The sequence below is a fragment of the Carassius carassius genome, chromosome 32 (genome assembly GCF_963082965.1).
Source record: "Carassius carassius chromosome 32, fCarCar2.1, whole genome shotgun sequence".
NCBI lineage: Eukaryota > Metazoa > Chordata > Actinopteri > Cypriniformes > Cyprinidae > Carassius > Carassius carassius.
Genome location: NC_081786.1, coordinates 11,641,606 through 11,665,150, shown reverse-complemented (window position 1 = coordinate 11,665,150; position 23,545 = coordinate 11,641,606). Strand labels below are relative to the sequence as shown.

General features: G+C 38.8%; 1 protein-coding gene and 1 long non-coding RNA gene across 3 annotated transcripts; one reads left to right on the top strand and one right to left on the bottom strand.

Annotated features, from left to right (window-relative positions):
* Positions 1 to 1,591: 1,591 nt before the first annotated feature.
* LOC132112680 (exportin-1) lies at positions 1,592 to 20,617 on the bottom strand. 2 transcript variants are annotated; one of them, XM_059520268.1, is made up of 25 exons: positions 19,993 to 20,617; positions 18,267 to 18,398; positions 16,681 to 16,782; positions 13,002 to 13,074; positions 10,307 to 10,368; positions 10,166 to 10,210; positions 9,826 to 10,007; positions 9,661 to 9,709; positions 9,287 to 9,406; positions 8,800 to 8,928; positions 8,547 to 8,705; positions 8,253 to 8,450; positions 8,025 to 8,163; positions 7,760 to 7,941; positions 7,521 to 7,677; positions 7,120 to 7,283; positions 6,865 to 6,999; positions 6,600 to 6,783; positions 6,053 to 6,159; positions 5,171 to 5,365; positions 4,800 to 4,968; positions 4,570 to 4,704; positions 4,138 to 4,297; positions 3,474 to 3,570; positions 1,592 to 3,136 (listed from the first exon to the last, which is right to left on the bottom strand). In XM_059520268.1, exons 2-25 carry the CDS (start codon positions 18,390 to 18,392, stop codon positions 2,990 to 2,992), a joined length of 3,216 nt encoding a protein of 1,071 aa, XP_059376251.1. In that variant the 5' UTR covers positions 18,393 to 18,398; positions 19,993 to 20,617; the 3' UTR covers positions 1,592 to 2,989. The 2 variants fall into 2 exon arrangements, with proteins under 2 accessions (XP_059376251.1, XP_059376252.1); XM_059520269.1 differs by lacking the exons at positions 16,681 to 16,782; positions 18,267 to 18,398; positions 19,993 to 20,617 and adding an exon at positions 14,330 to 14,878.
* LOC132112681 (uncharacterized) lies at positions 19,025 to 22,209 on the top strand. Its single transcript, XR_009425016.1, has 2 exons — positions 19,025 to 19,553; positions 20,798 to 22,209. It is a non-coding gene; the product is annotated as an uncharacterized LOC132112681 (long non-coding RNA).
* The last annotated feature ends 1,336 nt before the right edge of the window (positions 22,210 to 23,545 follow it).

The following is a 23,545-nucleotide window of genomic DNA, read 5'->3' as shown; positions in this document are numbered from 1 at the left end:
ACTTCTTGAATTTTGAAATTCAATTATTGTGTTGTTACTAGAAAATGGCGATTTGGGCAGTGGAATCAAAAAGGTTGAAACCATGCAGGTAACCGACCTCAATGCTTTACACTCGAGCACTTAATAGTGCAGACCACACCAATAGATGGCAGTATAGGCTTTACAACACTGAACACGAGACAGTACAGGTTGTGACCATTGACTGTATAAAAATAGGCTTTGACACACGTTTCGAAGGAAATATTATTTATCTCTAACTGTTTGTATGATTATATAACATTAATGTAAATATTATAATGTAAAACATGCCCTTTTTCTGGATTATTAAATAAAATCTCACTCGATTAATATAGTGCTGCAGATGTTATAAATATTATGCTTTTTTTAGTACTATTAATGGACGTCAAACTTTAGACAGCATTTCAAAAAAGTAGTCTGCTCCACATATTTTAAATTGTAAAATGCATACTTTCAGAAGTAAATTGATAATTAGGTTTGTTAAACACTAAACCACCTGTTTAAATAAGCAGGGGTGGACTTGATTGACCCTTGAACCGCGTTTCTGGAAGAGGTTCTACTGGAACCCATCACATTCCAGTTGTAAAGTGGGTCAGGGGGAGAGAGAGCTCATCTTTCCATGGGAGTGAATTTTACTTGTCACACAAGCTCACAGGAAATATATTATTATCAATTACAACACAGGGCCAGTTTAAAAATTCAAACCCGAAGAATTTTCAGTCCTTGAACTTCGGTGGAATCCGGAGGGCTTCAGATTGTCACTTGGGTGTTTTCTGAAAAGTTCTAGAGTCAAACACATTCCCTGGGAGTTCCAAAGACTTTGTTGAATCATATCTCCAGAGCTGTGTTGGATGTGGCACTGGCAAAAACAAACAGCAGCGATGCATTTAAAGAACTGTCACGGCATGTCAAATGATGCCTGCGTCTGCATATGGATCCCTCTTGAGAACACAAAAAGAGATGCGTTTCTTGGGATGTGCATATTAGAGTGGAACTCTTCAAGGAAAATGCACCAGAGGAGAAACTCAACACTTACTCTTCTGTGCCAGTCACATCGCTCTCGAGATCCATTCAAACAGCAGTTTCGTTTTAACCAAGGCCTTGGAGGAGCATTAGTGTGGAAATGGATCTCAGCTGCTAGCATCGAGCAGGTGGAGGGTAGAATTCGTAAAGATCCGCTGGTTTGAGTCCAGCTGCTCGTTTTTGAGCTGGTGTAGTATACAACATCCTCTTTACCAACCTAACGTGGTGCTGGACTTAAAGCCATAGTTCCCTCAAACGTTAAAATGCTGTCATCATTTACTCAGCCAGCCTTGTCATTACAAACAGGCATGACTTTCTTTCTTGTGTGAAATATTAATTGACTTTAAGTGTACAGACATATATATATATATATGTGTGTGTGTGTGTGTGTGTGTGTGTTCTGCAGAAGAAAGTACACATTAGGGGTTATTAAATTACAGTTTTAATTTTTGGGTTAACTATACCTGTACTTCTAAGCTTCCATTAAATTTTTATTTATGAATTTACACAAATGAAAGAAAGAAACCCCAAGAGAAATCAGACAAAACTGTAAAATTCTTTCAACTTTAATCAGTTCAAAAAGTTTCACAACAAATGCAACACATAGTAAAGGGGATAATTCACCATTGATAATCAGTATTTGGATTGGTACATTCTTCTTCCTAATGAGAATGTTGGCATTTATGTTGTTTTCTCCCAAATAAACCACTGCATTCTATTTGGACAGGACCTAAAAGGTAAAAATGAAAATTGCAAAAATAAAAAATTAAATGTAAACTGAGATTTATTTTGCTCTAAATAGTGTCCTGCAGCACTACAGCATGGTAAACAATGTAAATTAGTACAATTTGAAAAACTCCAAAGCAGTCTCTGAGTGAGTTAACATGAGCAGTTATAAAGGTGTAGCCTACAAGAACCCATAAATATTTCAACCACTTTTTTTAAACTTCAATTTAATGAAAGCTCACAAAAGGAGCAACTGTCCTCATTGAGGAAAACAAAAAACCTTATGTCGGCTTAGCGACAACACACTCTCTCACACCCACAACAAAACAGGACGAAACATCTGCGTGTTCCCATGGTAGTAAAGATGCTGTACAGTGATGCTGATATGAACATGTTGGCTGCTCAACACTCCGGTGTAGAAAAAAAGAAAAGAAAACGGAGCGTTGTATCGAAACGCCACTCACAACCACAGCAGCATCGATCAGACCGTTCAACTCAGCGATCCGCTTCACATTCTGCTGAGAGCTACTTTATACTTTAGTCCCGAACCACTTCTGGGCTGCTCACTCAACACACATGAATCTCAGGGCAATAAGCGCACTGCACCTCTGCTATGTTACCAATCACAGTCATTTGTTGACATTCTCATTGGCTAGACCAGGTGTGTCGCTCATTGGCCCACACACTGACACTAGGTACCATCCACCCGCTGCCAGAACACATACAGCCAGCTCTTTGCAAATACAACAAACTGCACTCTGGTCTTTATATATAATGTACATGAACAAATATATGATGTGTGTAAGGAGAGGAGGAAATAGAAGGGAAGAGGGGCAGCGGAAAAAAAAAAAGCGAGCACAAGCGAGTTAACTGTACAGATGTGTCACTTCATGCACGTTCAGATTACAATGACCAAACAGAAGCAGTTAACAATGGAAAGGTAATAAGTAAAAGTGTCTGTATGAAATGCGTACTATGCAAATAGGGCCACTGGGTGACAGTATCTTTTACATATTGGCATTGTTTTGGTCAAGAGACAGCCAAGTGCGGAAATCGCCTCCTTGCAGGAAGAGCCTAAAGTACTCGCACACTCACACACACACACTTATTAGAAAACACACAGACGGCCCACAGAAGAGCAGCCACAACACCGCTTTAGTTGTGTGTTTAGTTTGTTTAGGAGTCAGCGCAGTGTGTGTGTGCTGTGCGTTTGTCTGCGAACTCAGTCGCACATCTCCTCTGGTATTTCGTGAGGGTTGAGGATGCCAGGCACGGACATCTGCAGCTTGTGTTTCTCCTCCTGTGCCTGACGCAGCGATGTCTCCCTCTCCTCCAGAAACAAATCCGAGGTGTCCTCACCCGCAAATTCCTACAGGAACACAGAGAAACCTTTAAGCATTCATGCATTCTGCTTGCACTGACCACTCTGCCAGAACGCTGGCATCTCTGCTATAATCACTCTCTCTCTCCATCTCACACACACCTTCTGTCCCATGCACTCCAGATGACCCATACAGTTACACCAGGCTTCACGGACAGCACACTTTCTCTCTCACACAATCTCCATTTCCTCTACCACATACTCTCAACTGCATAAACACTATTCTTACTGATATCAAAATATCTGCACATGGCAAAGATAAGATTTATTAACTCTTATTATACTATCAACTATAGCTATGGCTCTTAGTGTCTTTGCAGCTCACCTTGATCTGTACAAGGAAATCTCTCAAGTGTTCCTTGAATGCTGGGATGTCTTGGTTTAAACTGAACAGGCCAGTCACAAATACCTTGACCTGGGCACTACAAAAAGAAAGAGAACAAATATGCAGTCAGACAGGAAATACTAATAAACCCAGACATAAACGGTCCAAAAAGCCTGCTGCTGAGAAACAAAAACCTTTTTAATTAATCTGAGAGAAAGATGTCTACTGAGAGACAACAAGTTTATACCTAAGAGATATGTTGTGCAATAATCAACCAAATGCAATAATCATCACAACAGCAACTGGTTTATTTACAGGCACTTTGAGACACAGAACACATAGAACTGTGTTCTTAAAATAGAAAATAAAAATAAAAAATTGGTTACACTTTATTTTAAGGTGTCCTTGTTATGGTGTAAATGATGAGGAATATTAATTAACTACATGTACTAACTATATGGTTAGGGTTAGGATTTGGTTTAGGGTTACTTGCATGTAATTATACATCATTTATTGTTATTCTTATAGTAAGTACATGTAATGTGTAACATGGACACCTTAAAATAATGTTTAACCAAAAATTAATGCATCTCCAAAGCTAAAAGACTGGACAGAGGCAGTTTCTGGAGTGCACAAGCTTAGGTGCACTGTGGTATATACTCACTCTTGTAAGTGTGGAAAAGCTGATTTGAGCAAGTTGGCCACATACTCCTGAATAAACACTTGGTTGCTGACTGGGTTTGAGGGATTTAGAGCTGTACTGATTTTTCCTTCCTCGACAAGGTTAAACATGTACGCCAGAATAGAAGCATGCATTGTCAAACCTGCAAAACAAATATGCAGAGGTTGAACAAACAGGAAACGATTTAATCTTATTCCGTAAAGTCACTATAAATATGGATTTTAAATGTTATAAAAATAATATAAAAATATATTTTGAAATACAATTTTTTTTAGAATTAAAATACATTTGAAATGTTAATAATTAAATTAATTAATCAAACCAAAACCTTAATACTCATGATTACTACATGGTTACACAGTGTTTAGATAAAAGTGTCTTTAAAAAACAAGTGCGAGAGTAGCCAGAGCTTACCTGCTGTATGTGATGTATCTGTGACGACAGAGAAGATGTGTTGTAGGATGTCACAGAAGTATGTCTGATAGAAGCTCTGAGCTGCTGCTTCCTCCTGAGCCACATTCTGCAGCAGTGTGTAGAGAATCTGAAGGCCTGCATGATATTTTTCATGGTACAGTTGTTGTATGCATGTTATGATAAATGATTAGGGTAAATACTGCTTTGATAAGTGATATTTGTGTTCTCACCAGTGTCTGCCACATTTCTCATAGTGTGTTTAAAAGCCCATATAATAGAGTCAAGCACAAGCTTAAACTGGGCTGGTGGGATGGCCAGGAATGCTGGGAAACAGTGAGAGTTCACCGCCTGCAGCAGGTAGAAGAAATGAGTCCGGTGTTCTGGGTACTCTTCAAAATCCTAAAAAAAACAAAACAAAACAAAAAAACATGTAAAAAAAAAAACAAACAAAAAAGAATAGAATGCACTTCCAGATAAAAAAAAAACATTTCGAAAGACTCTTCAACAGAATAAACAAACATAAACTGGTTTTAATAATAAATGACAATGGAATATTAAATATTTATCACAGAATGTTGAGAGATGAATATGGGCAGCTTACTTTGTTGATCATGTTTAACGTGCACTCAAAGACTGCATCAAATATCTGTGGGATCTCTCCAGTAATGTGTCCACCCAGTTTGTTAACGATTGTAGCCATGGTACTAAGCACTTCAGGTTCTCTTGCCGCTGGGACATTGCGCTGGTAATCAATGAGCACAGCATCCAACAGCGGAGGAACAAAATTCTCCCCCACCTGGAGAACAGACAAAAAACACACATGCGCAGACAGGCTTAAGGGATGAGCAGATAAGTGTGTGTTGTGTAAGGACAGCACTAATCTGAACAGGTCCAGACTGACAGACCTGAAGCAGGTATAACAGAAATATCTGCACAGAGACACACATGCTGGATCTAACCAACACAAAGACACGAGACCCGAAAGCCTAGAGATGCACTTGCTTCCCAGATGAGATGTGATGAGCTAGTTGTTGCATAACGTCTCAAAATTAAGATTTCGTTTTTAAAATTACACTTATGTTTAAGAAATGTAATGGAGCATAATTTGGATCCTGTTGCCATTTCTAAAAAAATGTTTTATTGCCGTCACTAGTTAACTTTAAATGTGCTGTGACAAAGATTTAAAAGTAAAAATGTATTTATATTTTAATAATTTTAAAATACATTTCAAAATAATATATAAAAATTATAAAATGCTGTTAAAATATAAAATTTACTTCACACTCCTGGTTACATGGCTACTTTGACATTGGTAAATTAAAATGAAAAATATGAGAAATAAAATTTATGAGAACGCAATACTGCAAGACATGTCTACTTCTCAAAAATATTTTGTCAACTACACATTTAACAGCTTGATTTTATTCTTTTTTACTTTCAGCACAGACCCTTTGCTTTAATAAATCTGTGACTTGTGTCTCACCATCTGTGGGTCGTTGGAGCGGCTGACCCAGCCTGATATCAGCTTTAGAGTCTCTCTCTTCACCGTGCGCATGCTCCTGATCAGAGGCTGCTTTGTCACCATCTCACCTATATAAAACAGACAACCACAAACCAAATAAACAGATGTAAACAAAGCACTTGTGGTTCTTGTGTACAGTTGATTACATAATGTTTACACAAAAAAAAAGTTCAGAGAAATCTGATTAGTAGGAATATTCTTTGGGCAACTATTTAGTTAAACTTCACTGATTCTGTTCTAGCTGCAGTGCTATATATAGCTACCCAGACAGCCCTGTAATGGACTGCTGTCCACACACGCACATGACACTAAGCTCTGCGGCAGCCTTTTGTCTTCCAGCTGAGTGAGTTTGTGCAATCAAACTGACTTCAGTTTAATGTGGATCTGTCACTCTGAGATAACCAACAGAGATGCAAATACACACATGCATACGGTAATTCTGAAATTAAACTCACTATTTGTCTAAAACACATGCCCATATGTGATGATAACCTCTAAAAACACACACCATTAGTTTGGATGGCAGCAGAGATGTTTTCACTGAGGCACTTGTATACATTTAGCATGTCCAGGTAGATCCGGCCCAACTGAATAACAAAAGGGTGTCCCACAGCTTTACATGCTCTGACATTGGTCTTCAGGATGCTGCCCAACTGCTTCACTGTCTCCGGGTCCTTCAGGATGTCTACATTCTACAGCAGGATAACAGCATCCATTTAAGGTCAGTTGTAAAAATGAGCAAAATTTGAAAAAATAAAAAAATAAAATCACACCTTGGTGGCCTGTTGAATGATGCTGTCCCACACCTGGTTAGGCAACAACATGTACTTCTCTATCAGGTGTTCCTGTACAGCCTGGTCGGTCTGCGCTCCAATCATATAGCCGACAGCTTCGTAAAATGTATGCACCTGAGAACAGCAAATGGTCATACTGCAACATCTCCTCAAAAGTTGTATATTTCCAAAGCCCAATGTGTCACAACGACACACAGAGCTGGCTAACTGAGATGGATGGGGTTTATTTGGAACCTGCTGGGGCTGGAGGTCACAGATGATGGTGTTGATGTTGTTGAGGATCTCATCAATGAAGGGCATCACCTCTCCCACCTGCACCTGCACAAAATGTCTCCTGCACTTCTGAGCAATCTTAATAAATGTGTCACACGCCATGTCCTGCACTCCATCATGGGTTTCTAAGAAGAAAGAATAGTGAAATATCTCTAGGAGAACATGATTTCCTCACAATCAAGCTAAAATTAGAAGCTCAAATATAAAGCAATAAAGCTGCTCCAAAAATGACTAAAATGTAGCATTGCTGTGTATGTGTAATCAAATCTGCTTCTATTTAAAGATCAATCCAAAGATATCACAGCTGTATACAGATGCAAATCCCTGATTCTATTTTAAGACTCAAAGACTTTGTGACTTACCATGCATGAACTCAAATAATTTGTTGACAACAGTCTTGAGGAATTTCCAGTGCGCACGTAGGAACCGTGGATATTGACCCACTATGTACATGATGTTGGAGGCAATGATGGCCTTGTTATCCTTGCCTCTCTTCTGCTCACATAGACCCAGTAAGTCCTGTAGATCACATGGGCACATTATTATAATTTAAATTTTACATTATGAGACTTTGGATCTTTGCATTGTAGGATTTCTGTACCTTAATGACGGTGACAAGGAACCGTTTCTCATCTTCTTCGTGCATGGCTCCACTGATGGAACCAATGGCCCAGCACAACGTGTTCAGATTCTTCCAGGACCACTCAGTACCATTCACCTGATTATGAAGCTTTTCTGTCATAATCCGCTCTGTATCGGCATAGTCCAGATGGGTAAGATAGACTGCAGAGAGAGAAATATGATGATAAACACAGTTTAGTGGTCAAAACCTCTGTATTTCTAATATAAAGGAGTAGATCTCTCACCAAGCGTCTCCCTCATGTTCTTGTAGAGGTTAATGGAGTCTGTATCCTTCATGAACTCTCGAACCACCTCACCCTGATCGTTCTCCACAACCAGAACTTCCTCTGGCTTGGCCATGCGACTCACCATCAACAAACGCACCTGCAGGACAATAACGCAAATGATTATGCTATGATCACTCTCTCTTTTCACCTGAAATTTCTTCTTGAATATTGGGTTCGTGAGCCAACCTTAGAAAGAACAGGCAGGTAGAGTTGTCTGCGGGGTGGTACATCGAAATGTTGGCTCCCTGATAGGAGAGGAGAGGTGGATGTTGAGAAAGGACTCTCTCTGTAAAGCTCAGCTGCCAGGTGGTTCCAGTACTCCAAACAGATCTTAAATATCTCTGTCTCTTCCACCTCTGACACCAGCAACATGTAATGTAGAGCCTAAACAGAGAAACAAACAAGGCTTTAACACAATGGCATCAGTGACTGAAGCTGATTCTTCATTACTATGTGAAGTTCATTCCAGAGTGTGTTTACCTCCATAAGCGTCTCTCTGAGGTTCAGTCTTTTTTCTATCAGCTGTCCGTGCTCTTTGAGGAAGGTGCAGAGGAACAGGCTGAGGTTCTGAATGAAGTTTTGCTCATCATCTTTACCATTTGCATACGCCAAGCGAATGTTGGTGTTCAAAGGAAGCATCTTCAACACACAAATAAGAGAGAGAGCATCAAACCGGCCACAAAGCAATTGGTATATGGGAACATACTTTGATTTGCACTATAGAGTAGGTTACCTGTTTGAGCTGCATCATGGTCAGGGTGAAGAGACTGACAAACTGCTCCTCATACTGGCTGACACTCACTCCTGCTATCTCAGTCAAGCATTTCAGCGTCACGTTGCGAAACATCGGCACATTTAAAAACTACAGATCAATCCAACAGAGAAGAAAGGCCAACAATTAGCCACTGCTTTGTAATTGTGAAATATAATATTTGCAGTTATTATTGCATGGCTATGTAAATATACTATTTCATTGTAAAATAAATAAATACATGTTACAAATCCATTTATTACACTATTATCTTGAATGCTTGACTCTGACTGGTTAATTGTTGCATGCTACGGTCTAATATTTTAGTTTTTTAATAGAAGTATATTTCAGTGTTGGTTAGTATGGGGTAAAAATGAAATGATCTATTAAACAACAGCAAAAGAATTCTACTATGTTCCTAGTTTTTCCACAAAGTCTGTAAGAGTAAGAAAATCTGCAGGTATGTTACCTTGTACACCAGAGTACTGATGAGTTTGGTTTCAAAGATATAGCCCAAGGGAATCCAGTTGAGAAACCTCAGCAGAGTCTCTAATGTAGCATGCACAAGTGGTGCATTCTGGGAATTTTCCTGGGAATTGTATGGGAACAAGAAAAAACCTTTAAGCCACTAAAACTTTGTCATTAACATATGGTTTGTTCTGTATACAAATGAGCATTAGAAGTTAATCCTTCAATCACAATCTAGAACAGCTGGAATTTGTATTAAGCAAGTATGTGTGAGTATATGATTAAGAGAGAAAGTCTGCATTTCCCTTAGCAAATAGGAACATTTGTTATTTCATTGTTAATTTCTGTGAGAAATAACATGAAAACAACACATACCATCACAAACTGGCACAACTGGAATATCTGGGAGAATTCATTGCACATGCTGTGGAAACCAGATCACAAAACAATACAGATTAATTAACAAGAACAAGTAATGTAAATATGGCCTCATTTTCAACCATAAATTAGGACAGTTATTCTCTTTTAATGCCGGCGTACCTGTCCTTCAGGTGTTTGGCTTTCACTTGTGTCATCTGGCCACTGGAGAAGTCAAACACCTCCTCACTGAGGAGCTTGAGAATGATCATATTGTTCTGGCAAAGGCTCTCACTAGTGCGGCTAGCTCCAACAATATCACTGATAAATGTGGGCCAGTGTTTCGGCCACTCCTGCTTCAGGATCTAAACAAAAACATCAAGTAACGCATTACACAAACCGGAAGAAAGGTAGCAGAGATTTTCATTGCAGTCATCAAATATACACACACATCATTGTTATGTTATAACCTGTGGATATGAATCTCTAATATCCTGAGAAGAAGCAGTCAAACAAACCTCACCTGTACTAATATCATGTTGAGTTTTCCAATGTACACTTTTTCTTTCTAAAAAAAGACAGATAGCATTACACAGACAGCGTCCCCGCACAGAAACAGAAACCACAGCAAGTCGAAAAAACAAAAAAGTGGAATTTCACTGACCTCAACATTGGCTGCATCTGATGATGTCTTGATAATGAGGCCCACAACATACTTTTTAATGCCTGAAATAAAGCAGAGCAGTGAAGAGTGTCAATACGTACAGTAAGGCAGCATAAAACCCCATGAGCTCCCCATCCGGACGAAAAAGCTCATCTCAGAGGACTTATCTGTACATCTGCAGATCTGCATCAGCATATTAAAGATTTGCTGCCTTTCTCACATTTGAAGAAACAAGAACACTATTTGAAGTTAAAATTTAAGTAAATGATGCAATGTTATGTCTGTTGACTGAATATCTAATACTGCTTAAAAGTAATCCATATGAATCGAGCGGCTTAGTTCAAATTTTCTGAAGACAATCAATTGCTTGTTATGGTCGAACAGATTTCATTTAGGCTTTTACTCACATGTAAACATTGTTCAGTGAACATAACCAGAAGCTCACCCTAACCTGAATAACATACAAGAACAAACCTCTTCCGGAAGCTTGTTCACTGATCAATGTTTTCATTTGAGTAAAAGCCTAAATTAAATCGGTTCATCATAAAAAAAAACAATCGATTCTCTTCAGAAAATTTGGACGTAAGTGTTTGACTCATGGATTAATTTTCCAATCTCTTTATGAGGTTTTTGAAGTGTGGTAGCGGTAGTTACAAAGGCAGTCAATGAAAGGAAATCTGACAGCATTCAGTCATCAAAAATATCTTTATTTGAACATTATTTTCCACATACTATACATTGTTGCTCCTCTATGCTCCGCCTTTCTGAAATGCTTACATTTTTTACAAAGCTTATTTTATTTTAAGCAAGGTGTGCTCTGATTGGCCAGCTATACAGTGTGTTGTGATTGGCTGAATAACTCAAGCGTGTGACGGAAATGTTACGTCCCTTAACATACTGTGATGCTGTGTGTTCCGGTGAGACAAGACAGAACCAATAAAACCCATTACAAAAGAGGCATTTGTTGCATGCAGTGGGGACATGATTACTGATAATAATGACTTATGCTGTCTTTTTACGCGATGCGTATTGTGCCGCGTAAACATAAAACCATGTCTGCATTTGTGATCGGAGAAACCACAAACAACAAGCACTACTCTACACTGCTCAAAACTCACGTTTGAATCGTCAGTGGCAAATTCTTTAAATATGTAAACATACTTACAGACTGTGTGTCAGAAGCAGCAGACTGTCCTTACAAAGTTGACAGACACAAACAGACACTGGCATTGTAGGCTACTCTTCCAGGAAACAGTCCTCATCCTCCATAAAATGCACTGCACACATCTGAATATTTGGGTTGAACTGTTCTTGAACAGTGTTTTAAACACAGCTTAACAACTGATTTATAGTAGTATCCTCATTTGGTAAGCCAAACGAAGTAGTTTCACTCGCACAACGAAACACACAGCATCTCCACAACATGGCGGCGTCGGCAACAGTAAGAATCAAAGGTTATGCCTTCTTTATTTGCGTGAACATTTGGGCGGTGTTAAGCAAATCTTCCCATATCATGACGTAGACATGTGGGGTGTGTTTAAACGAGCCATTTTAGGTAGGCATGGCTGACTCTTAACTTATAAATAAATCTCTCTTTGGATTTGAGACTTACCGTATTTTCCGGACTATAAGTCGCACTTTTTTTCATAGTTTGGCTGGTCCTGCGACTTCTAGTCAGGTGCGACTAATTTATCAAAATTAATTTGACATGAACCGAGAGAAATGAACCAAGAGAAATGAACCAATAGAAAACATTACCATCTCCAGCCGCAAGAGGGCGCTCTATGCTGCTCAGTGCTCCTGTAGTCTACACTGAAGACATAGAGCGCCCTCTTGAGGCTGTAGATGGCAATGTTTTCTTTTGGTTCTTGGTTCTAAATAAATGCGACTTAAGTCCAGTGCGACTTATATGTTTTTTTTCATCGTCATGATGTATTTTTGGACTGATGCGACTTATACTCAGGTACGACTTATAGTCCGAAAAAAATACTAAGTCTTTGCAACTTTACAGAACACACCAAGAGCTTGTAACACCCCATAGAGAAAGGAAAATTTGAAATCTCATCATATGACCCCTTTAACAATAATTTTAATAAGAAATATTTTATCCAGACAATCTAAATTAAATAATGTTACACCACAGTATTTATAATATTTTCTTTACCTGTCAGTATCTGAATCGTAAGTCTAACTGACCAAACTCATTGTGTAAAATTCTATTTTTTCATTTGGCTGGGTGCAGACTGACAGAGACATGTTTTGGATATTGTTGAGACATCAATATTGGTTAAGCTTTATGGCTTAGAAAGTATCTAAGTGATGATTCATTAGCGATTTAAAAATATGACATCATGTTTTTCATTTCATGTGATCTTAACAAAATTGCAGATTCTGTTTTGGTTTTTTTTGGAAACAGATGAACACTAAGCTGAGCAGACGGCCCTCCATGCATTTTTAAAAGGGGAATTCAGCCAAACTTGGCAATCACACACTTGATTCTAATGAATGTGTTGGCCTGCTAGAAACCTCTTGTAGAGTCAAGTCCATCGCAGAGTGAACGGATTACTTCTACATTTCAATGATCCCTTCACCGCTTGTCCAAATCCAGCCTTTGAGCTGCTTATGACTTAAGAATTGATTTAGACTGAGCTATGAATTACTTGTGGTGAGGGGAATTCTTGTGAGTCAGTCTTACCTTCACACTGGTTTCTGGGCAGAATCTTCCATCTCGTTTTAATAACTGTTTCCAGAATCTGCAGTGCATAGTACTGTAATGCCAAGAGAACAAATCAAGAGTTAATGATCTAAACATTAACCAGCCAATCTGCCAGAGCTGTACCATTACACAAGGAAAACAAAAAAATTACTCCTTACTTTGACTGCCTAATATATTTTTCACACAGTCTTTGGTTTATTCCAAATTAATTCAGATTGAAAAAAAAAACATCATGCAGATTTGACTTATTTTATTATACTCAAAAAAAAAAGAGAACCAAAAAAATAAATAAAATAAAATTCCATAATCCCCCATCAAAAATATGTCTGTATGGGATTCTGTAGAGGTTTTGCTGTTTCTGGCCATGTCACACCAGAATGTGAAAGACAGGAAAAAAAAAACCTTAATGGCAAATAGCTAAATGGTTTGATTCTGTGCCCAAGCAACAAAGCAATCAGCTTGGGGGAGCAACACAACTGTGTCCCAAAACAAAGAGAACCGAAGGAATCTTTTAAGAGTCAATAGCAACTCACAAGGCTTTGATCATCAGTGATATGTTTCCCGTTGGTCAAATAAAGAAAACACTTCATGCGACACTACTGTTTTCACCGGTAACTGGTGGGGGTCTCAGGAACAGCAATACGAGCCACAGGATTGGGTCTATAGACTGCCTTAAGATGTTTTACATACTGCTCTTAAAAGGGTATTCATGGTGCATTAGTGTTCTTGATATGGTCACTAATGTTATTTGGATTAACATCATTTCAACTGTAGGGATTAATGAGAAAAGAGAAAAAATGTTAATGTGTTAAAGCAAAACAGGGAATACAGGTCACATACAAAGAGAGGATATTAAAGGTGAGGCCTGGAGAAGTAGGTTACTTGCATACAGACACACTAACCCTGTAAATAAAAAAAAATCACGAGGATCCGTTCACCTTTAATTTTTCATAGATAAATAAAAAAAAAATTATAAATAAACGAAGGCAAGACAGAAAAACAATGCAACATCACAAAAAGCATCAAGCATCAAATTGCTCACTTGTGATGTTGCAATATTTCTTTGTCTACGATCAAGACAAGAAAATAGGGTAGAGGAGAAATGCTTGGGGGGGGGGGGGGGGGGGCAGCACACAGAGACACTGATGATCCCTACAGTGGAAATAACTGTTACTATCCATAACCGAGGTTAAAAAAGGGGGTAAACTGCCTGCCTATCTCCCTGCTGTCTCTGAGCTCCACATGAGACATGTGCAGTGTGAATGGAGGCACAGCAGAATTGAGAGTAAGGGAATGAAAAGGTAGACCTTGTGGAGGCCTGCCGCCAAAGCCTAGCTGTGTCAAGATGCACAGGAAGACACACCCCTTTTCGTCCTATTACAAGCAATCAACATAATGGAACATTGTGATTAATATCAAATATGAACAACTTCAATTAATTGTCTTTTGTTTGCTTTTGCACCTACAAAAAAAGGCTGTAAATAAATGTTCAACAGCACTTTAATGCGCTCTTTCTGTATTTTTCTTGATGAATTTAGACAAATTCAAAGAATTTACCTGCTCTGTATATTTTCCTGTCTGTTCTTCTAGAGCCCTCACTTTTGGGCCATTATCATTTTTAAAATTACAGATACTGTTGATAAACCAACTCAAACATTAGTAATGACCAGAGTGTTAAGAGCAATCTTAAAAGGCAAGGAGACGGCAAACTGGGTCAGATGTACTTTGAGGAAGTCTATTAACACACTGAGGAAGACAATTCATCCCAAATACTACACTGTTCACAAACTACTAAATGATTTCCATTCAGTCGTGAACAAATACACTATGTTGATATGAACTCTGACAGTGTGTAGTTTACCAATGAAGAAATTCTGTTTCAGGGTACTAGAAATTCTACATGTTGAATTAAAAAACGAAAAAAAAAAAAAATCCATGTACAGGAACTTGGATCAAATGGATCAGGTGTTTTATATATCTTGACCCTAAACAGTCAGTCATTAATACACCTCCGGCTGCTGTGCAGGTCTAGGTACAGAGATATTTCACTGTCAACAGAGGATCCTCACACACCAATTTTAACTTAGACTTTGCTTGACCAGGACAAGGCTGTGTAGAGAGGTCTAGGAAAATGTGATCTCACATGTAGGGTTGGGCGGTATTACGGTAATATCGGATACCGCGGGATCTTAAAATAGCACCGGTATCAGTTTCAATATTGTCATTACCGGCACTTATATAGCCTATAATATATATAATTTATTTATTGCCTAAAAAATGCTTGTGTGGTTGCAGTTTGGCAATATTTCTGGTTCCAATCGAATGAGAAGGGAGAGGCGGTAAATACTGACGAGGCAATTTGTAAATTGTGCAATAAAAAGGTGACCGCGAGAGATGGAAACAGCTCTAACCTAATGTCGCATCTCCGAAACAACCACCCACTCACTGCTGCCAGGATGCATTTTGTTCTAGAGTTCATTAAATAAGCGCATTAAGTTTCGTATTTGTTAAAATATTGTAATGTTATTTTTTGTTGATTATGAAAAGTGAACAGCACAAATAAGATGGGATGCATCGGGAGTCAGACGATTTGACCACTTCAATAAATTTAGTTTTGTAAAAGGCTTCTTTAAAACGAATTTCGTTTTGTATAAATTGTATCTTAATTTTAATACATTTTTCATCAACCAATTGCCTGGATTTAATATAATCATGACCTGATGGGCGCTGGCATGCCACAGTCACTTGCATTGAAATCTAATAAATTAACCGAAACTCAGTGTAGGCTATGCCTCACAGACATGACAAATATAATAAAGCTTGAAATTTCTTTAAACAAAACAATTAAAAAAGAAAGAAATAGGCTACTCACTGATTAGGCTAAGTAATCCATGATGTGCATTTCTCTCTAGGCGCGTTCATACAGAGATGCGATCATCAATTTCATTAAACGAAACCATTCAAAACGAAAAGAAATAGACTAGCCTACTCTCTGTAATCCATGATGTGCATTTCTCTCTATCGTTCACTATGGAGATGGCGATCGTCAATGTCTTTAAACGAAACAATTCAAAGCGAAAAGAAAAAGGCCACTCTCCGATTGTGTAATGATGTCCATTTCTCTCTATAGGCGCGTTCACTACAGAGATGGCGATTGTCAATTTCCATCTTTGCAGAAAAGTTTTATTAATAAAAATCAATGGACACGCGTCACCGAATTACAAAGGCACTTCTTGCTTGTTGCACGCACACAGATATTATGTTGAATAATGGTGGGCTCGGGCTCATAATAACAGTTAATGCCGTCGGCCGGACTAGCCAACAGTTTGGTGACGCCATCTGACCCCATTATGTCATAATTTTTAATTACTCACTGAAATACCGTATACCCCGGTAAAATAGGGAGGAGGTTTGACGGTATCAAAATTCGAATACCGCCCAAGCCTACTCACATGTCTACAGAAATTCATTCTGTAGCATCATTTCTGTTTTTGGAATGATGCTTAGCAACCCCAATAAACTTAAGAAATGGGTATTGCTGGTTTGGGAGGAAAGAAAACAAAATTTTGTTCCTGTATAATATGTAATAAGAGATCAGATCTTCCTCAAAGTATAGAAACCATGACCCTCCACCTGAGTAAGTTGGGACTCAGCTTACTTTGGTATTCATATTCTGAGAGAACTCGAGAATAGTGTCAACACGTGTCCAAGCATCTGGGTGCTCCTTCAAATGAGTCAGCACCTCCTGTGCCATTCTTTGCTAAAATAGAGAAACAATTGTCATAACTTACACTATAATAACAACAACAACAAAAAAGTGGCTAAATATTAATTATGTAAATGCATACACTAGTGTATAAATACACACATGCAGTGGGGAAAATAAGTATTTAGTCAGCCACCAATTGTGGAAGTTCTCCCATTTAAAAAGATGAGAGAGGCCTGTAATCTTCAGGTAGACTTCAACTATGAGACAAAATGTAAAAAAAAATCTAGAAAATCACATTGTAGGATTTTTAATGAATTTATTTGCAAATTAAGGTGGAAAATAAGTATTTGGTCAATAACGAAAGTTTATCTCAATACTTTAATATATACCCTTTGTTGGCGATGACAGAGGTCAAACATTTTCTGTAAGTCTTCACAAGGTTTTCACACACTGTTGCTGGTATTTTGGCCCATTCCTCCATGCAGATCTCCTCTAGAGCAGTGATGTTTTTTGGGCGGCACAGACTTTCAACTCCCTCCAAATATTTTCTATGGGGTTGAGATCTGAGAAACTTCAGACATGTGCTGGCTTAATCAGGGGGACACGTATGGCACTGCAGGATTTGAGTCCCTGACGGCGTAGTGTGTTACTGATGGTAGCCTTTGTCACTTTGGTCCCAGCTCTCAGCGGGTCATTCACTAGGTCCCCTGTGTGGTTCTGAGATTTTTGCTCACAGTTCTTGTGGTCATTTTGACCCCACGGGCTGAGATCTTGTGTGGAGCCCCAGATTGAGGGAGATCATCATTGGTCTTATATGTCTTCCATTTCCTAATAATTGCTCCCACAGTTGATTTCACACCAAGCTGCTTACCTATTGCAGATTCAGTCTTCCCAGCCTGGTGCGGGTCTACAATTTTGTTTCTGGTGTCCTTTGGCAGCTCTTTGGTCTCGGCCATAGTGGAGTTTGGAGTGTGACTGTTTGAGGTCGTGGACAGGTGTCTTTTATACTGATAACAAATGGAGGACAGAGGAACCTCTTGAACTCGTTACAGGTCTGTGAGAGCCAGAAATCTTACTTGTTTGTAGGTGACCAAATACTTATTTTCCACTATAATTTGCAAATAAATTCATTAAAAATCCTACAATGTGATTTTCTGGATTTTTTTTTTTACATTTTGTCTCTCATAGTTGAAGTGTACCTATGATGAAAATTACAGGCCTCTCTCATATTTTTAAATGGGAGAACTTGCACAATTGGTGGCTGATTAAATACTTATTTTCCCCACTGTACATATGTACTGTATATGCATTTTCTGCTGCTTAATATTTTTGTAGAAACAGTGATATTTCTTTTCAGGATTCTTTGTTGGAGTTCAAATTAACAGCATTTATATGAAATTGAAATCTTTTTCATTGCAAATGTCTTATTGTCACTTTTGATCAATCACAAAATTGGTCCTTTCTGATTTACAGATTTATTTATTATTATTTTTTTGGTACTGTACTTCACCTGTTTGTGAAAAAATCTTACTTACCTGTGGCCCTACCCCATGGTACAGACAGTTGACCACATTATCCAGCAGGTTGATATCCAGTTTCTGGTTAAAGTCCAGCAGCTGTCTGGCTGCGTGGTCGGCTAACATTGTCATAATTGCTGGCATAGAGCTCTGTGGGGGACAGGGAGGAAATATCCGACAGGGGCAAAGTCAAGCGAAATGCACATTTGATTGCACAAATCCAAACAGCTGACCCCCCCCCCCCCATTGCCACCCCTCCCTCCACCCAGGTCTATCCAAAAAGCCTTATATGACATGGCCTGCCACCAAACCATTGCCTGCTAAAGGGTTTAATCCTCAATAACAATAGGATAGGTGGGTGGCTCGATAAGGGTAACATGTTTGCAGAATGAAAATCCTATATGTGCGAGAAACAAGGGCCACTCACGAGGCTTGTGATCACATGAGCCATTATTCTCTGAATGAGACCACGTGCTTGGCAGCCCTTTCGCTGACGTCATTCTGTTTACATATAACACAAGAGACGTAACTATCTCTCCGACTAACAAACAGTCCTTATCTACTCGTATCGAGCTTTTATAACACCGAGAGACTTCTATAATGTTTACATACAGTTTGAAGGACACTTAAAGGCCACTGCTCAAGCTAATTCAATTTGCACCCTGGAGCCAAACTATTGCCTAACGAGGTAAGCATTACGGCCAAGAACCCAGAAAAAAAGTTTGGCATTGGAGGAAATTTCAAAAATTTACTTGGACACGACACAGTCGAGCTTTGGTGCCATAACTAGTCCTCGGTACTACGCAACCTGTTGATTTACCCGCCTTTTCCACACCTTGTTTCATTCAGTAAGCAATGTCCACAATAGGACCTGTACACAAGAGCTACTTATCAGCTGATTTCATGCACACGTCTTCAAAAAAACTGGGTTGGACGCTGAAGAACGCAACAATTTACGCTACTGAAGCGATCGCTGTGGGTTGTTAAGCCACGTTTATGCGTAAAAATGCATTGCTTTTTACATAGAGTGGCAACAATTACGCATGTATGCTATCTTACTAATGCGGTTAAATGGACAACAAGGCAAATGCTTTAGTGCGCAACTGACGTTTAAAAGGGTCCAGCGAGCACCTCGTCCATGACAAACACCGATGTTTCTGACGGTCTACACCCGTCTCGGATGACTTTTAAGGGGGTGACATTGCAAGAATCTCCCTCCCTGACTCCGGAGCAACCCCTCCCACCAACAGCGTGCTCTGCACTCTTCACCTAAAAGCTCTGCAGGCTTTACTAGCAGCAAACCAGGTAAGAAATAGAGTGCGTGTATTTTTATATGCAGTTAATTCTTCAAATGAATGCTACAGCTCTACAAATGTCTTGAATGCATTTTACAATTGAATTTTGCTCGCTGAAACAAAATACTCTGGGACTGCGCTGACGGTTAGCAATTAGTAGCTAACGGTATTTGTTTTTGTTTTGCCGTTACGTGAGATATAACAATAGTTCAAACGGACAAAACCCAGATAACGTTACATTATTTAGTCCAGTGCTGAACACGAACCATCATCAGGCAACATCCCTCATAAACCCTCCGTAGCAAAGCCATTTCACTTTCTCTCGACCTTTACCTCCGTTTGTACAATTTCGAGGCATTTCTACACAATCTCACAGCATCATCATTCTCTACAGAGCACAAACCAACCCAAGCACTCTAGCTGCAAGTTTTCATCCCATATTTACCTACCTAAAGTCCAAGCCTTTGAGAGAAAGAAGGTGGGCTTGTCTGCCAGAGTTGCAAAATTATGTTTATTTGATCCAGTATCGTTGGTGCCTGGTTTGTACACGCTTTCTGGCTTTATGGTGAGCAGTTGACTGGCCAGCCACACTATTCCTCTGTGAAGACTAACGTAACGTACACGAGCTAGTTGCTTGATATAAGGACCACTAGGATGTGAATTCCGCACCAACAATCACGGCGAGTTCTGTATTTTCTCAGTCCGGTTCATTTTACGAAACAAAGTTAACCTTAATTAAGAAATGTGCTCTGTTCTGAAGTATATTTTGCACTAGGGCGGTATTAGAGACTGAGCCTGTACCTCTTCTTCTCACAAGCAACAAACTCGTAACCGGTTGAAACCGGTTCAGACTGGGAGATTCCATCTCGGTTTAGTTTTCAGCCGATGGCGCCGCGAAAAGTTTGGATTAACGTCACGCCCATGGAGGCGTGCCATTGGACGCAGCGTTGCTAAGCACGTCCTTACTGGCGATCCATTGGACGACGCGCACGTCAATCAATCTCAATTCTTTTGCGCGCCCACGCGACCGATCCGCCCGTTTAGACTAGAGAAAAAGAAGGCAAAATGCGCGCTGAGTGGATTTGTAATTTGCTTTAATATTATGGTCGTGCTTTATTTGTTGCTAATTCTGAGTTACGTATTTTGCGCTACTCTTCCGAAAATCAGCCGCGTTTATATATTCCGTGAACTTTATATTAACCGTTTTTTCATCGTCAACAACAGTGATCGCTTAGTAACATTAATTGTATACAGGTTCGGAAAAATTAAGTTCACGGTGGACCGAAGGAGATCGAGGGCATCGAGTCCGTGAGAAGGATGTTGGAGCTTGTACTTGTGCTGATTGTAAGCTGGTAATTTTCCACGAGCCACGAAGGGGAGTGGTTGTTCAGAGTCAGGGTATGATACGCATGGCATGGGTCAGAGTCTGATACAATTGGCTTGTGATAGTCTATATAAACTTAACTACCGCGAAGTTAACTCCAGTGTGGCAGTGATGTATTATAAACCAGTCTAATAACTCGAAAACATATTAATAAACCGTCCGTGTCGTGTGGCACTTCATAGAGACGTCAAAAGCTTGCATGCCCCCTCCCCCCTTGTAAATCACGTGACGCAACGCCACTTAAACGTCAGTTGATGGAAAAATACTGGATTTTGTGTGTGCAAACTGCTAGTGTCTGTACTGAACAAAGAATGAAGAAAAATACATTGTCCTGCAGTCAAGAAGTCATTTATGCTTATACATTTTTTTTTTTTATAAAACTGTTACTTTTCACAAGGTCATGGTGTGCATTTTATACATGTTGAGTATCTGATACAGTATTTCCCTTTAGTTCAGCATGTGGCCCATTCTGCACACCTTTTTTAAAATGGTTAACTAAATAAGCAGTGTTACAGGAGTTTAGGACTAGTAATTTGGTAAATTATATGCTCAGACTTAACCAACAAACTGATCTCACTTCCAGTGACGGTGAACCTTTAATCCAAATGCAGCAGGTTTATTCTCGAACAGAAACTAACACTGTGTTTTTCTGCATTTAGTGGGTCCAGGCATAATTTGATAATCAGCTGTTGTTGTATGAATCAGCTCCATATTTACTAATTTTTATCCTTTTATTATGTGTTGGTCCCACACTGCTGTTATCTTTGGAGATAAGTGAGATGTGGTGTAAATGAATTGTAGTTGTCATTTTTACCTGTCTGTGAGTAAAGTCAGTGCCACAACACAGGCCATACTGCTTTCCAGGAATCACAGGTGAAATTCTCTGAACCCCAAAAAGTTTGATGTTCCAGGTTTTTTTTTTTTTTTTTATAAATGAACAAAGAGTGTGTGCGTCTTAAACTCTTTTAGATAATCCTATATAAATTGTCACCTGACTAGTATGAGCTGAATAATGTCCATTTGTATGTCATTGTTTTTGTTTTGTTAAAATGTTTTTGCACAGATCATAATTTGAGAGACACATTTGTGTGAATTGAAATCCCCAAATTAAGCATGGTAACTGCTTTAAAACAGCAATCAGCAAATGTGCTCTTATTTTAGAAATGATGTTCCTCAGGCTTTGACTTCACTCTGTATAACAGAAAACTTGCCATGCTTCCTTTCTTTGTTGTCTCAGCTGTTTTGAATTAATTTGAGAAATACAATAAACCATTGAAACTTCTCCGGACGTCTGTTTTTGCTTATTGCAGGTCCCAGAACATGCATAAGTATGAAAGGACAGAATGCGTTTTTTTTACACTGATGTAAAAAACCCATGTTTCCTGTATTAAAGCATGTCATTAATCAACACATACAGAGGGTCTGAAAATCAACAGGGTCACAGGGATGACCGAAAGAGGTCATCTTACTGAAGTGAGCAGTAGGAGGGAGTTGAGGAGAGAAGCCATGCACGTGCATTGTGGCACACACATGTGAAATGAGGTGGGCTGCTCTGTTCAGGATTCGGCTGGCTTAAGCCCGTTCTGTCTGGTCCTGCCTTGCCATTTACATACATGATAATGATATCACTTCCTCCTCCCAGTCACTCAAACAAGTTTGACAGTCATCTTGTTTAGGGTGTGTTACGTATTTTCTCATAACCTGGGACTTCTGCCTTATTACATTTTTTGTTTTCATTTATATAGTGAATAATTTTAAGTAGTCACATAAAGACCAGGCAATATTTAAGTCCTTTATTATTATCTCTAAAATGTAGTTTTTTTCCGTATATGCAAAAGTGAGAGTGCAAATTATAAAAAACAGACCAAAGAGCAAATGTTTCAGGCCATGCTTTCTTCAGTGCTCATGAAGCTAAAAAAAAAGCAGCAACACAATTCCAAATTGTTGACAAATTTTGCCTCATGAGCACTGAAGAAAGCAAAAATGTGCAGACAAATTCAGCGACTTGTTGGACTAAAACTCTCCCTTTTGTCCTATATATGCACCTGAGAACTCATTATCTTTTTTGAGTGCAAACAAGTACTGTTTTATAAAATCAACAAGCATACCATTATGAAGCAGCACTAATGTAATTCGTTGCATATTCAAATTAAATATAAAACTTATTTACTTGACTATTATATTTAATTATCTGATTGCTTATTTAAACTGTGCATCGTATAATAAAGAATTACAAGCTATTTGTTGTAGCTTGGGCTATTCGCATGAGTGTCTTCCTAATGGCGGTCACTATAAATAGCTCTGTCCTTTTTGATAGAGGTGAACTTCATGACAACAGCACAGACAATGAGGGAGGAAAGTTTGGCTTCAAGAGGATCATGTTTAGATACAGACAGCTCCCTCTAGCGACGATAGTACAAACCAAAACACAAGCGATGAATTATATTGATATATAATATTGATATAGAAATGATATTTGGCTTCTCCCTATTCGTGTGACTGATAGCTAACCGGTGTAGCAATGTTTATAATTTCAGCAAATAGTTTATAGTGACAAAATTATATATTTAAAGAATTAAAGCTTTAAAGAATTGTATATTTTATGGTATTTTTTAGCA